The 14,139-nt window shown below is 52.1% G+C and overlaps 1 protein-coding gene across 2 annotated transcripts in view; it reads left to right on the forward strand.

The window, feature by feature from the left end:
* Window positions 1–4,326, forward strand: part of LOC121459911 (kremen protein 1) — a 69,639-nt gene extending 65,313 nt beyond the window's left edge. For both annotated transcript variants that reach the window (XM_041670002.1, XM_041670003.1), the window contains exon 9: window positions 950–4,326. In XM_041670002.1, the coding sequence (XP_041525936.1) occupies window positions 950–1,118 (169 nt within the window). In that variant the 3' untranslated portion in view covers window positions 1,119–4,326. The remainder of the gene's footprint in view (window positions 1–949) is intronic.
* The last annotated feature ends 9,813 nt before the right edge of the window (window positions 4,327–14,139 follow it).

Raw genomic sequence — 14,139 nt, forward strand, 5'->3', positions numbered from 1 at the left:
ACTCCACTGCACCTCTGCACTGCTCCTCACACAGTGTAGACTCCAGTGCACCTCTGCACTGCTCCTCACACAGTGTAGACTCCACTGCACCTCTGCACTGCTCACAATATCTAGGCCACTGCAATGTCATTGTTAGTGAATAAGAAAAGGAGTAAATACTAGGTGTGTCAGCACAGGCTGACCTCATTGATGTAGAATCTTCTCTTCAAAGGACCTACTAGGTGTGTTAAATGTTATAATCTGCATTCTAGAAAATCCTGTCTGTGTGTCCCTACACTAGCTCCAGCACCCAGTGTCTCATAGCAGGGCTGAATCCCTAAAGCACACACCTCACTCCTCTTAACCTTGGAACCTTCCACAGTTTCCCTGCCTGTCAGGAGGTGAAGAGAAGGGCGGGCTAGGAATAGGGCTGTAAAGTCGGGGCTCTCTGCTTCACACCAAGAATGTCCCCTTACCTGATTAAGATAGGCAGGCTTCTAGGTAAGTGGCCTTTGTAGATAGTATTGTTTTATGGGGTGGGGAAAGAAGAAGATGAAGAAAAGAAGAATATTTGAAAATTAATTCATAATCTCTCCAACAGCCTTTTCCAGCTTTGAATTATTTTGACAGAAAGTCCCTCGTTACCATGAGGAGAGTGCGGCCTGCCTCCATGCCCACAGGCCAGATTTCATTCTTCACTCTTTGTTTTTCCAGACAGAGTTTCTCTGTGTAGCCCTGGCTGTCCTGGAACTCTGTAGACCAGGCTGGCCTCAAACTCACAGAGATCCGCCTCCTGCTTCTTCCTGAGCTGGGATTAAAGGCGCTTGCTGCCTTTCCCAGCCTTGATCTTGACTCTTTAAGGCAGCCAGCGTCCTTCCCAAGGCTGTGCCTCACAGATCCAGGTGCCTCCTGAGGTGATGATCTGAGTGCTTTGTTCAGATCTGCTTGAAAAATTATTTTCATTTGGCAGGTCTCATCGTGTTCCTGCTTCGGGAGACCTTAGGGACTGTCGTCAATCAGGGGCTTCTGGGGAGATCTGGACCATTTTCTATGAACCTTCCACTACAATCTCCATCTTTAAGAAGAAGCTCAAGGGCCAGAACCAACAAGATGACCGGAATCCCCTTGTGAGTGACTGAAGCCACACCGCACTGAGACAGGAGGCTGCTCCTGAGCTGAAGGTTGCCGGGGTCCTGCTGCAGGGGCGCTGTGGCTGGATTCCTCCATCACATGCACTTAGGCTGGACACTCGGAGCTCGGCCCCTGGCCTGCAGCTCTGCCAAGACTGGGGCTGAGTTGACAGGACACAGCTGGACCTGATTCTAGACGACTGTTGGGTGGTGGGTAGTTTAATGTGTGATGCGTTTTTATTTTCTATTTTGACCGTGTATGGATCAGTTTCCCCTGATCTTTACAGTTTGGAACAGAGCCAGACTGAAGAAATTCTCGGGTCTTCTTGAAGGCTGGCCTGGTTCCCTGCCAAATGTGGTCTTCTAGCTGTTAGCACCTCAGAGTGCACAGAGGCCCAGTGCCCTGTTCCAGGCCTGCAGCGTTCTCTCTGATGCCGACTAAGATGTGCCTCATCTAGTCTGAGGGGACTGAGAACAGGGTCACACTAGATGTCTTCTTTCTAGAGGGTATTTAACAATACTTACTGGCATACAGGGCTAACCTGGGGATTGAGCACAAAATAATCCACCTGTTTGTCCATGGGGCGACACAGTAAACTGCTTGTGTACTAGACTTACCTGGCCTGGCCCCCGAGAAGTTTACAGGTCTGTGGAATCTGAACTCAGCCTGTCCCTCTGTCCTCTCAGCTAACTTCGAGTTCAGAACCAGGAGTTTAAAGGCTTTAGCATAGTGTGGGGGCCGTAGCTCAGTGGTAGAGAGCTTGCCTTGCATACATGAGTCCCTAAGGTCAATGCCAATACTGCCAAAAAGAGAAAGAGAAAAAAAACTGTAGCATAGCCTGTGGGCAGCATCCTGTGATGAGACAGAGTCCTGTGGATCCTTCATGAGGTGTCTACCATTTTAAAAGAAGACCACAACTACCAAGAGCTATGTCTTTGTCCCTTATCAGAGGGACAGAGTAGTTAGGGTAAGGGCTCTTGTCTTGCCCCGTCACTCTGTCCCTTAGATAGGGAGGCAGACTACAGAAGCTGGCAAAAGGAAAAGGCAGGGCCTGGGAACTGGAGATCTTTCCAGGAGAGGCTGAAAGATTTAGAGTCCCAGTTACAGTGGCCGCCAATTGTGAGAGGAAGGGCCACCCCTGATGGAGAAGCCCTGCAGTCTGGAAGTGACCTTGGTCAGCAATAGCTGAGAGGAACAACCTGTGCCCTGAAGGGGACCCTGGTCACTCTCTTGTCAGCACTTGAGCTTTGGAGCTGTGGCCTCTGATCTCCTGGGTGCCCTCCTGGAGCACTACTTACCTCTCCTGCGTCTCTAAGCTGCTGCCTTTGAGGCCTCTTGTAGGGTTGGCCAGCCCGTCAGTAACTGGCTGCTCCCAGGTAGGAGGACTATATGGGACCATGGGGGAACATCCTCAGGGAGAGGCAGTGACCAGAGCTGATGGGTAGAGAGGCAACTGGAGGAGGAAACTGTGTCTCTACAGTGGGCCAGGGGTGCTGTCCAGCTCCCATGGGAGGCCTGCAGGGTACAGAGCTGCTGGGGGTCATCTGGAAAAGCGGCAGGCGCCTCAGTCTGAAGACAGGCTCACCACGCACAAGGACCGCTGGAAATAGAGTGACAGGAGCAGGTTCCAGGCCAGGCTGTTCACAGCGTGTTTGGGAGCCTCGGGAAGCAAGTGTTAGTCACAGATCACCAGGGAAGGCTCAGCTGGCCGGGACATTGGTCTAGCTCTGCTCACTGGCACCACCGCTCACCTGCTTCTCCACATCGCAGGCTCAGGAAGGAGGAAGCTGCCCCGGTGGTGGCAGCTACAGCTCAGCTGCCCTTCACTGCCGTCCTCAGGAAGGGCACAGCCCAGCACCCCAGTATGCACTTCCTCTTGGGGACCAGCCCCAGGAAACACAGCCCACCTTACTATAGCATGGGGCAGTGGGAAGCTGTGAATCGCCCGGGCCAGGTCCCCAGCAATGACAGCACACTGTGAGTCTGTCAGCGGCTTGTGTACCAGTCGGGGTAAACACGGAGAGGTGGGCAGCCCGAAGCTGAGTGTGCTGGGGGGAGGGGTGTTTGAGTCGAGGTGGGTGGAGATTGCCTGAGGAGAAGAGCAGCACAAAAGACTGCGGAGACCCTCAGAGACCTTAGGTGTAGGCACAGGTAGACCCAATGGGTCCCTCTGCTTGAAAAGTAAAGACAGAGTAGGGAGAAGCCTGTGTCTTCCCCACGTCACACAGGATGGGACTGAGGCTGCCTGGGGTGGGCAAGGTGACCAGACCTCTGACTTCCCCAACTGTGAGCCCCTGCTCCAGATTCCTCAGCCAAAAGCTCTCAAAGATCAAAGCTCTGGCAGGTACCACTGTCCTGACCCTGAGCCAGCCCATGGGATGTGCCTGGGCCAGGTGCCAGCCCACGTCCCAATGTCAGCCCAGGCAGGACCCCACCTGACCCTCCTCAGCCACTGGCCTGACACCAGCAGGACTTGCCCAGCTGCTGCCAGCATGGGGACAGTCCCCACTTAACCTTCAAGAGCACTTAGAAGCAGATGGCCTTCCGACTCTGCCGGCCTATCTGCAGGGCCCACATTGGGCCTCCTAGGCCAGCTCCTCATTCCACAGCCCTCCGTGGTTCTCTCTGGGACTTCTCTGGGGGTTGGAATCTCCTGTTTGGAGTTTGATGTCCACTTTGGGTGCTGCCTTGGGAACCTCTGTCCTCACCCTCCCCCCAGGCCACTCTCAGCCTAGCTGCTGTGGTATGAGGTGGGGGACTTGTCAGACCCACCGGCCACCTGCGTCGGCCAGCAGAGCCATGTGGGAACTGAGCACGCTGGCTGAGGCTGAGTGGGCAGAGGGACAGTAGGAGGTGATTCTCCCCTGTCAGAGGGAAGTATACAAGGGATCCTTTCTTGCCAACACAGGGAGCTGCAATCCCTGCCATCCTCATGGCACCAAGACCTTCCCCTTTCCAAACTCTCCCTCCAGCAGGGATCTGACTTTGGACAACAAGGCTTTATTTGTAAATATGCTCTTAATATACAACGTTGAGAATAGAACAGAAGCATCGTGTATTTTAAAGTGTAAAATGAAGTGTGACACACTGTATACAATTTAATATATATTTTTAGGATTTTGTTATTTAAGAAAATGGAATGTGATGGTACTTAACTTTTACAAAAGAGAGAAAAATGTTATTTTTACTGTTTGAAGAAAATAAATATTCTCATTGTTGTAGAAACAGTGGTGGGCCCTAGGCTGTCATTTGTATGGGGCATCCCAGGAGCCGGGCCACAGCAAAGAGTGTAGTGCTGGGACTCTTCGCCCTCCCAGGCACCAGGTCAGGCCCTGGCCGGCTCTCCTGGTGGTTTCTGGGTTTCATGGTCTTGTCATTGGTTGACCATAGCCGTGGCACAGCTGGTGAGCTCCAAAGACCGGGACTCCAGATCAGCTCCACCTGCTGTCTGGTAGCCTCAACCTGCTCACTGTGTACCCACCTTCTTTTCCACTGGGAAGCAGCCATTACCCAGATGACAGATGCCCGATGGAGAGACTGTAACTATCCCAGGAAGAACTGGGCAGCCTCCCTGAATAACCCGTGCTTCTCTCTGCCGTCTGTCCCCATTTCTCTCTCTTGTTGGTTTGGGTGAGATAAGGTCTTTCTCTGCTGTGCTGCCCAGGTTCCTCCCGTGTCAGCCTCCCCAGTAACTGGACTACCATGCCCTTATCAACCCTTTCCTTAAGAAAGCCACCCTTTGCCATGGTCCGTCTTGTGCCGACAAGGAAAGAAGTCTGGTGAGGCAGTGTGGGTTGTAGCTGGAGCACAGAGCTGTAGTCAGTGACCAGGATTCTGTCCCTCCACTGGGGCCAGAAGGGCAAAGCAGGAGGACTTGGAAGAGCTCCGGCCAGAGCATCAGCTCCCTGCTTAGAAAGAGCTGCTCTTTACGTCCAGAGAAGTCAGGTTAGAGTGAGGAGCAAACTGACACGAGAAGCCGCGGACACAGATCCAGGCAAGTGATGTCAGCCCCACCCTGCACCCCAGCAGGAAAGGCTGACTCTGCCCATAGGACAGGGCACATGCTTGGCCCGAGAGCTCAGGTTACGTTTAAACCCCTCTTACCGTGAGGCCTCTATGTCCAGTGCAGTGGGTTGTATGTGTCATTGTCTGCTGTGCGTCGTTAGTTAAATGGTAGCTGTTGCTTTTGTTCTAGAATATACCTAGGGGTTAAGAAAACAGGTCTGGGAGCTTGGTGTCTGGGCAGTAAGAGCCACTCTGCGATAAAACCCTCACGAGTCCTCTGATGGCAGTGTGGGCCATCAAGGCGGGACTATTGGGCATTTGACAGATGGTCTGAGACCCTGCATGGCTCTGGTCTGAAGAGCTCCTTCCGTGCTAATACCCTAATATCCTTGGGTAAGTGTAGGAGGTGCCCAGGAAACTGCGGGGATGTTGAGACACCGAGGCAGGGGAGAGGACTAAAGAGGGAGTTTCCCACAAGCAGCAAAGCCAGCCTGCCTGTGGACGCCTGCTGCTCCTTCGAGAGCCCAGCTCTCGAGTCTCCTTGGCCCAGCCAGATTTTTGGGGGTACAGGCCAGGCCAGCCAAAGAATCCCACCACCATCTGAGATGTGGGCTGTTCGTCAGCGTCTGAGCCCAGTCCAGCCCTGTCATATCGGCTTCCCCTAAGACGTGCCCACCATGTCTGACCACCACTACAGCCATTTGGGAACCTTTACCACAATCAGCTCTGGACGGAATTATCCGCACAGCCAGCTGTGCAAATTGTAGTCCCCTCTTTGTCTGCCGTCAGACGGTGTTTTTTACTCAGCTGCAAAGGCTCCCAGCCCAGATACATCACAGCACAGAGGGGCGTGGCAAGAAGACACATGACCAACACAACAGGTGTTCCCAGAGGCTTCTCCAGTCAGTACCCTCTCCCCGATTCTGCCCCAGTGGGGACATTTCTGCCACCCTTGTGGTGACCACACCACAACTGACTTTTTTCTGAGCTTTCCTCTGTTTGCCAAGCACCGCTGTCCTTCCGTGATGGGGAATATATTTGTAATGGCAGGAAATGGTTGGTGAGAACATGGGCGGCCTTGCTGATAGAGTTCAGACGCACTGGGCAGCAACAGGATAATAGTAATAAATGAGACCAGAATGTGCATCTGGTCTGCCCAAAGAATCCTCTTTGGATTATGAGACAACAGGAAGAGACCCCCCAAGCCCATCTGAATAGAGTTTAGGGCCACCTGACCTTGACCTGGCATGTCCCACATCCTCACAGCCTCTGATCCATCACCAGGGCGGCTCCAGTTGCATCCTTTGTCCTGCAGTCAAAGGCTTTTCCCGTGCAGGGGAAAGGCTGGACAAAGGTGACCTTGTCTCCAAGCCTGTGAGTCACAGGGGCCATATCCTCTCCCAAGTGGGCCATGTGTGTTGAAGCTGTAGGCAGACTCGGGGGCTCAGAGAACTGAGAGGCCTTTGTTCTTCCGCAGCAGTGTTGGGTCCCCACAGGGGTATGTGTTTGCTCCACTGAAGGGGACACTATGTCAGCTATAGAGTACTTCGGCTTCAAGTCCCGCAGCACTGTCCTGCAGCCGCAAGTCCTCGTTTCTGGTCCCCAGCTGCTCTCACTGCATGGGCCTACCCCTGCTGCTGGGAGTGGACATAGTTGAACATAGAAGCCCATCTTCAGGACAGCCAGCTGCGAGGACAGCCTGGAAAATGAACCTGTCAGCTCTGTGGGGACTGGGCTGGGGACTTTAGAAGAAAAGGAAATTGGAGCTTAGAGGCCCTCGGGAGATCACAGAAAGCTCTAAATTACACAGACTGCAGAAACAAAGCTCAGAATCCTCTTTGCTTGTGGCCAGGAGTGGAGCGGCTACCACTATTTGTCCCAGTCACCCAACAAAGCAGGGCCAGGGCCCACTTCTTGTGCTGATCATGTGGTTATATCTCGTTAAGTGGCAGAGGCTGCAAGGAGTATTCAGACCTCCAAGTTAGCCAGATACAGGGCAGCATGTTAAGGGCTTCCACACGCCGGGCTAATCGCAATGGCACCAATAACTCCCGCTCTGAGGTGCCTACTGTGGCGCTGACATTGTGCCAAGCACTGCACAGACATCACTAGAACCTTCGTTTGTTTGTTTGTTTGACATTTCAGTGCTGGTCAAGATGACCTACAAGCTTGAGGTCCTCTTATGCTGATCCACACAAAACAAAGAATTCAATTCAAACCAAAGTCCACCAGCCACTAGAACAGCCATTTTCCATTGACAAGTGTCCCTGAGGTCTGAGGTGGGATGCTAAGGATCATCCGTCCTGCCTTGGAACTGTTCCCTATAGGAATTTTTTTTTTTTTTTTTTAAAGAGAAGTAAGCCTTTGTCCCCACGCTTCTCATAGAAAGCTGACTGAATTGGCTTCTTTGGGGAAAAGACTAAATCCACATCCCTGTCTGATTCTCCTATGCTTCCTTGACTTAGGCAACAGCAATAGCAGGAATGGCAGTGGTGGCAGCAGCCATGGGGACCTAGATCTTTTCAGCAGGTGGGAAGGTGTCCTCCGTGTCAGCAAAGCCGGAACCCAGTTGTATCCACTGACGACAGACCGTGGTTCTGAGGCAATGATTGGGCAGCCAGTCTGCAAACACTGGCAACCTGCGAATGCCCTCCAGGAAGTGAGTACAGAATCTGCTCTGTGATGTCAAGCCCTGTGTCAAACACCTGCTGAATGACAAGCCCAAAGGAGAAGGGGAAGCTCTTCTCTGAGTTCAGCAGTGTGGCTTCACTAGCCCCGCCTCCTCCACCTCTGGTCTTTGCCAGTCGCACATCCTGCTGAGTGTCAGTGGTACCCTGGGGATCTTAGTGGTGAGGCCTAAAGCCTGAGAGAAAGAAGCCTTCTCAGACCACAGGCCAGTGTTCTGAGGTCACACAGTGACCATACATGGGGTGATGGCACCAGCATGGGCTGCATGGCACATTATTGACCAGCAGCAGGTCCCTGACCTTGTGAACACATAGCCCATGTCCTCTGGATATGTGGCAGGTTCCTCCACAGCTGAGTTGGTTTCCAGACGTTCACGGTGGCCTCGTACACCCCGGTGTTCTTTCCTGCTGGTACCTCAGCCTTCCCTCAAAGGGACATGCAGGTCTGCCTGGAGCCCAAACTCTGCTCCCACAGTGACATTTTGAGTTGTCATCCAAAAGCTGGAAGTAGTTGGACTTCCAGGTTGCTCTGCCTTCCTTGGCCACCACGGAGTACATCAGGGATCTTCAAGGGGTTAAAGATGATGTCACTGTAGTGAGGATGCCTGGCAAGAACCCTACAGGTTCTTAGCTGGAAAAAGCCCCTGGTTGCACAAGCAGATTAACAAGAGGAAAACGCAGAGAAGGGGTCAAGCGGTGGAAGTCGCAGCCAGGATGCTGTGCCCACGGTCCACCAGGTCCAGAACTGGAGCTCCACCCCTCACCGAGCACAGGAGTTCCCAAAAGCTCATCATAGCTGTCTCCAGACAGCCCAGGAAGGGTGGGCACATTTGCCTGGGACAAGGAAAGGTTCAGTTCCAGGCACCCACATCTGTAACTTCAGCTCCAGCAGACACACGTGCACACATGTGGTGCATAGACACACATGCAGGCAAAACATCCATATACATGTTTTCTAAAGAATCAGATGAGTGTGCACAGCCCCTTCCCCCCAATGATGCTAGCCACAGAACTTTGTATGACAACTCTGGAGTCCAGACATCATGGAAGCCCTCCGTAGACTTCAGGCTTGTGACTTATCTCCTCAGGAGGCCATGACAAACTGGGTAACAGCAGCAATGGTAGTGATCAAATACTAAACATTTCATTATTCAATATATTTCAAGATTTAAGAAGCATTTATTATCAGAGGGCTAGGGGTGGCGCATACGCTACAGCTCAGATGTGGAGATCAACAGACGGCTCTGTATTTGGTTCCCCCACTTTTATATGGATTCTGGGCCTTGAATCCAGAGCTCCAGGCTTTCATGACAAATGCTTTCATTTGCCTCACCCCGCACAGCTTAGGTCCCAGAGCTGTGACTAGAGCTGCCAAGGGAATGAAGACACCAACACATGGGCACAGAAAAACTGGGATCCGCTAGACTGGGCTTGGCCGGAAAAGCCACAGCATGTTTATCCTATGCATTTGAAAAAGGGGCAGGGTTATCATATACAAGAAACAAGGAGGCAGAGTTGTCATATACAGCTGGACAAGGAGGAGGGGTTGTCATATACAGCTGGACAAGGAGGAGCGGTTGTCATATACAGCTGGACAAGGAGGAGCGGTTGTCATATACAGCTGGACAAGGAGGAGGGGTTGTCATATACAGCTGGACAAGGAGGAGGGGTTGTCATATACAGCTGGACAAGGAGGAGGGGTTATTACTTACAGATGAACAAGGAGGCAGGTCCAGCTAATCTCAATGAGGGGACAGTCTCCGGGGCATGGACACCCAGGTAGAGAAAACTACATGAACATTTTCTGTGCAAAGTGTCAACATTTGCTCCCGACCCGAGGAAGGCTTTACCCTCCCTCTGAGCGTCCGCACCCTGGAACTAAGCCGTCGGGGTCCCCAACAGGGCCAATGCTTATGTCAGCAACTTGCAATCCCATACAAGTTTGCTTGTTTTCTACATTTACCTCCTGAGTCCACTTGTTGGCCTGCTATTCAGTAGTTTGTTTGGCTGGTTTTTGAGACAGGGTCTCACCATGTAGCCCTGCCTGTCTAGGAAATTCCTCTGTAGACCAGGCTGGCCTCGAACTTACAAAGGCCTGCCTCCACCTCCTAAGTGCTGGGACTAAAGGCGTGTGCCATCAGTACCTGGCAAAAAAGTTTTTAAAGAGCAACCAATTTTCCAAAACGTGGATGATGTCATAATATAGTCTCTTGATTCCCACCCCCAACAAGGAAAACCTTGTGAAAGCTTTGCTCAGGGACTGTCTGATAGCAGATGCCGGCCCTCAGGCCTTCGCTTGCCCTCAAGCCCTGCTCTCCACTACCTTCTTAGGCCCCACAGCAACGACATGGAGTAAGTCTTGTTTATGTCCCCACTCCAATGGAAAAAAAACATGGTTCAGAGTTTAAATAACTCATCTGTGAAGCATTAGAATCCGGTCTTGAGTCTTCCTCCAGCCAGCTTGCTTTTCTGAGGGACACCATGGATGAGTCTGGACTGTGGGAAAGGGGAAGGAACGATGGTGGGGAGACAGAAGGGACTGGCCGGGCGGGGACGGACACACACAACACAGTCATACACACACACACACACACAGGCACACACACACACACACACACACACACACACACACACACCATCCACAGAAGGGACTGGCCGGGCGGGGACAGACATACACACACACACCATCCTCTTCCTCCCTCAGTCTGGTCTGCCCAGCAGGGGAACGCAGCTGGCCAGGCCGGGGACGGACACACACAGACACACACAGACAGACACACACACACACACATACACACATACACACACACACACACACACATCCTCCCCATCCTCCTCCCTCAGTCTGGTCTGCCCAGCAGGGAAGGCAGCTGGCTTCTGGGGTTGTCTGTTCCTGCCCCACCCCCAGCTCCAAGGAAGAAGCCCGGATCCAGGACAGCTGGCCGCCCTCGCAGTGTTTTCCAGATCCCAGGTTCTTTTAATTATAACCAGTTTGCCACCCTCAGCAAGCCTTTGTTTCCCTCCACTCATACCCACGAGCTGGACCCCGCCTCAGAGTCTCCCAGCCAACCCCTGGGTTAAAATCATTTCCTTCCCTCGTAGAGACCCCTCAGTCTGTGAGGAGCTTGCCTTTCTTCTGCTAGAGACTGAGGCAAGGAGGGTCGGCTTGGTTGGCCGGGATTTGCCACAGGATCTTCCCCATCTCAACTGCCTTATTTATTTGCTAAGGCTTTGGACTCCCGCTCCCGGAAACACTCCCAGTTTGAATCGTGTAATATTTGGGGACACAGGGTCTACAAACTGGGGCTGCAAAAAGTATCAGTGTGCAGGGCTCAATGTCACACCGTGTGCAGGTAACTTTGGCCAAATGACCTTCTTTTGCCAAGGAAACCAAGGGTTTCCTACCAGAGAAACATGACCGGACCAAGGCTCGAAGCAGGCTCTGCTGCCCCTAGTTCCCAGACTCCACTCACCCATTTATAAAATAAATTAAGTTGGGGTTTAGTTAAACACGAACTACATATGGTAGTGCACCAGAAATCCCTACAGCCAGGATGCTAAGAGGTTTGTGAGTTCAAACCCAGCCTGTGCTACATAGCAAGACCCTGTAAGTGCACAAAACAGAGCACCTCAGTCACTGGCCTGTGCCTTTTATGCTTTGTTTTGTTGTTTGTTTTCAAGACAGGGTTTCTCTGTGCACTGGAACTTTCTCTGTAGACCAGACTGGCCTCCAAGTCACAGACATCAACCTGCCTTGGCCTCCCGAGTGCTGGGATTAAAGGTACATATCACACCACGCCCAGTCATACATATATATATATATATATATATATATATATATATATATATATTTCATATGCATTGATGTTTTGCCTGTATGTCTGTGCCAGGGTGTCAGAGGCTGCCCTGGAACTGGAGTTACAGACAGTTGTGAGCTGCTGTGTGGCTGTTAGGAATTGAACCTGGGTCCTCTGGAAGAGCAGCCAGTGCTCCTAACAGCTGTGTCATCTTGAGTCATCTCCCAAGCCTTGGCCTGTGAATTCTTAATATATTGGAATGGCTTTTAGCAGTAACTAAGGATCAAAGTCAGAAGAGCCAGAGAAATAGTGGTGTGGTCCACAGTTGTGGCTGGTTGATTTTGTTTTATTTTGAAAAATTATCTCATGCAGCCAAAGATGGCCTTGAACTTGCTGTGTAGCTGAGATCGGCCTTGAACCCTATCCTCTTCTCTCTACCTCCTGGGAGCTGGGATTACAGACTTGTACCCCCGCGCCCAGCCAGTGGTCTCTATTCTGCAACTAAGAGCTGAGTCACAAACCAAACCTCACAGGGACTTTAGATGAGCCCGCCTTTGGGTGGACATGGCCTCGTATCAAATGACAGCACATGTAAGGACAGTGTGCTTTTTAGAAAAGCACTCCCGACTTGTTCTTGTCAGTGGCTGGTGTCCCCGTGACACATTCAATACAGTGTGTGTGTGTGTGTGTGTGTGTGTGTGTGCGCGTGTGTGTGCATGTGTGTGTGCACGTGTGTGTGTGCGTGCGTGTGTGTGCATGTGTGTGTGTGCGTGCGTGTGTGTGTGCATGTGTGTGCACGTGTGTGTGCGTGTGTGTGCATGTGTGTGTGTGCGTGCGCGTGTGTGTGTGCGCGTGTGTGTGCTGTGTGTGCACGCGTGTGTGTGCGTGCATGCGTGTGTGTGCATGTGTGCGTGCGTGTGTGCGCGCGTGTGTGTGTGCATGTGTGTGTGCACGTGTGTGTGCGTGTGTGTGTGTGCGTGTGTGTGCATGTGTGTGTGTGCATGTGTGTGCGTGTGTGTGCGTGTGTGCGTGTGTGTGTGCGTGTGTGTGCGTGTGTGTGTGCACTTGTGTGTGCGTGCATGTGTGTGTGTGTGTGTGTGTGCGTGTGTGCATCGTATGTGTTGGGCCATGGTGGGCATGGGTCAGAGGACAGCTTGGGTGAGTTGGTTCTCACAGTGTGGGTCCTAGAGCTCGAACTTGGGTTATCAGGATTGGCAGCAATTGCCTGTGCCCGCTGAGCTGCCCCATGGCCCTCTCCACCTTCTTCTTTGAGACAGAGTCTCACTGCTCCTGGAGCCGGCCATCAAGACAGGTGTCCCTGCCTTCACCTCCTCAGCCCTGGGTTATAGGTGTGAGCCACTAAAGGTCTGGCTTTTTTATGTGGCTGCTGACAGTGAAACTTGGGTCCCTATGTTTGCTCAACAAGCACGCTGCCCGTGAGCTGCCCCCTCAGGCCCCATAGCCCATGTGTCTCCTGCCCTTCATCTAACTGTTTGCCGCCCCTCTTCCTCCGGGGAATTTCATCAGCCTCTGCTTTCGTTAAGGCTGGGACCCTTTAACACAGCTCCTCATGCTGTGGTGACCCCAACCATGAAATTATTTTTGTTACTACTTCATTACTGTAGTTTTGCTACTGTTACGAATCATAATGTAAATAGTTTTTGGAGATTGCCAAAGGGGTCGTGACTGCTGGATTAAGGGACCAAACACAGAAGAACTTGAATGACTTCCAATTCCTTCAAGGCCCCAGGTGGGCAAACAGACAGGCCAAGGCACCTGGCCCAGCTGCTGCCAGGCTCCTGCAGGCTCAGCTCTGGCAAGTCTGCTGAAGCCCTTGCCTGTGCAACCTTGCTTACCAGCGCCTCCCTGTGGTGAGATCTGAGATTGTGAGGAAATGTGCGTTCTGGATCTCAGCTTGCAGACACACTGTCTTCCTGCATTACAGTCGTAATTTTCTTGACCTCTGGGTCCTAAACCTGGACTTTGCACTTACTCCTTTGCCTCTCACGGTGACAGAACCTCTCACACTGGGAGCTTGTGTTTCCATTGCCTTGATGTTGTAGGACTTAGCAGGAAAATGGTTCACACGCACGCACGCACGCAAGCACACACTCCCTGCATTTCGAAAGCCCATGGTTTATCAGTTCCTTTTATGTTCTTGTAACAAATACCCGACAGAAAAAAGTGGGGGGCGATTCCTCTGCTCCGTGGTTTCAGAAGTCCAGTTCTTCACACTGAAGAAAGCACAATGGAGAAGAGGCGTTGGCATCACAGAGGCCAAGAATGAGGTCAGGGCAAGACATAACCCCACGCAACTCCTTGGAGCCAGAAAAGGTTTCTGAGGAACATCTTTCTGCCTATCAAAGGAGCTCAGCCATCAGCAGGAGTGTGACGGGATCACCCACCCCATCTATGAAATTCTGTGTTGTCCTGAAGCTAAGCTGCTATTGCGCGTGTCAGGATCCCCATGAACAGATCATGTGTGTGGCATATCGTTTCTCTCGCTCTCTGATGTGGGATGTCCTTCTGTGTATGTGTTG

This window comes from Microtus oregoni, unplaced genomic scaffold, assembly GCF_018167655.1.
Source record: "Microtus oregoni isolate MIOR12 unplaced genomic scaffold, Mior012 000019F_ref0000042, whole genome shotgun sequence".
NCBI classification, from domain to species: domain Eukaryota; kingdom Metazoa; phylum Chordata; class Mammalia; order Rodentia; family Cricetidae; genus Microtus; species Microtus oregoni.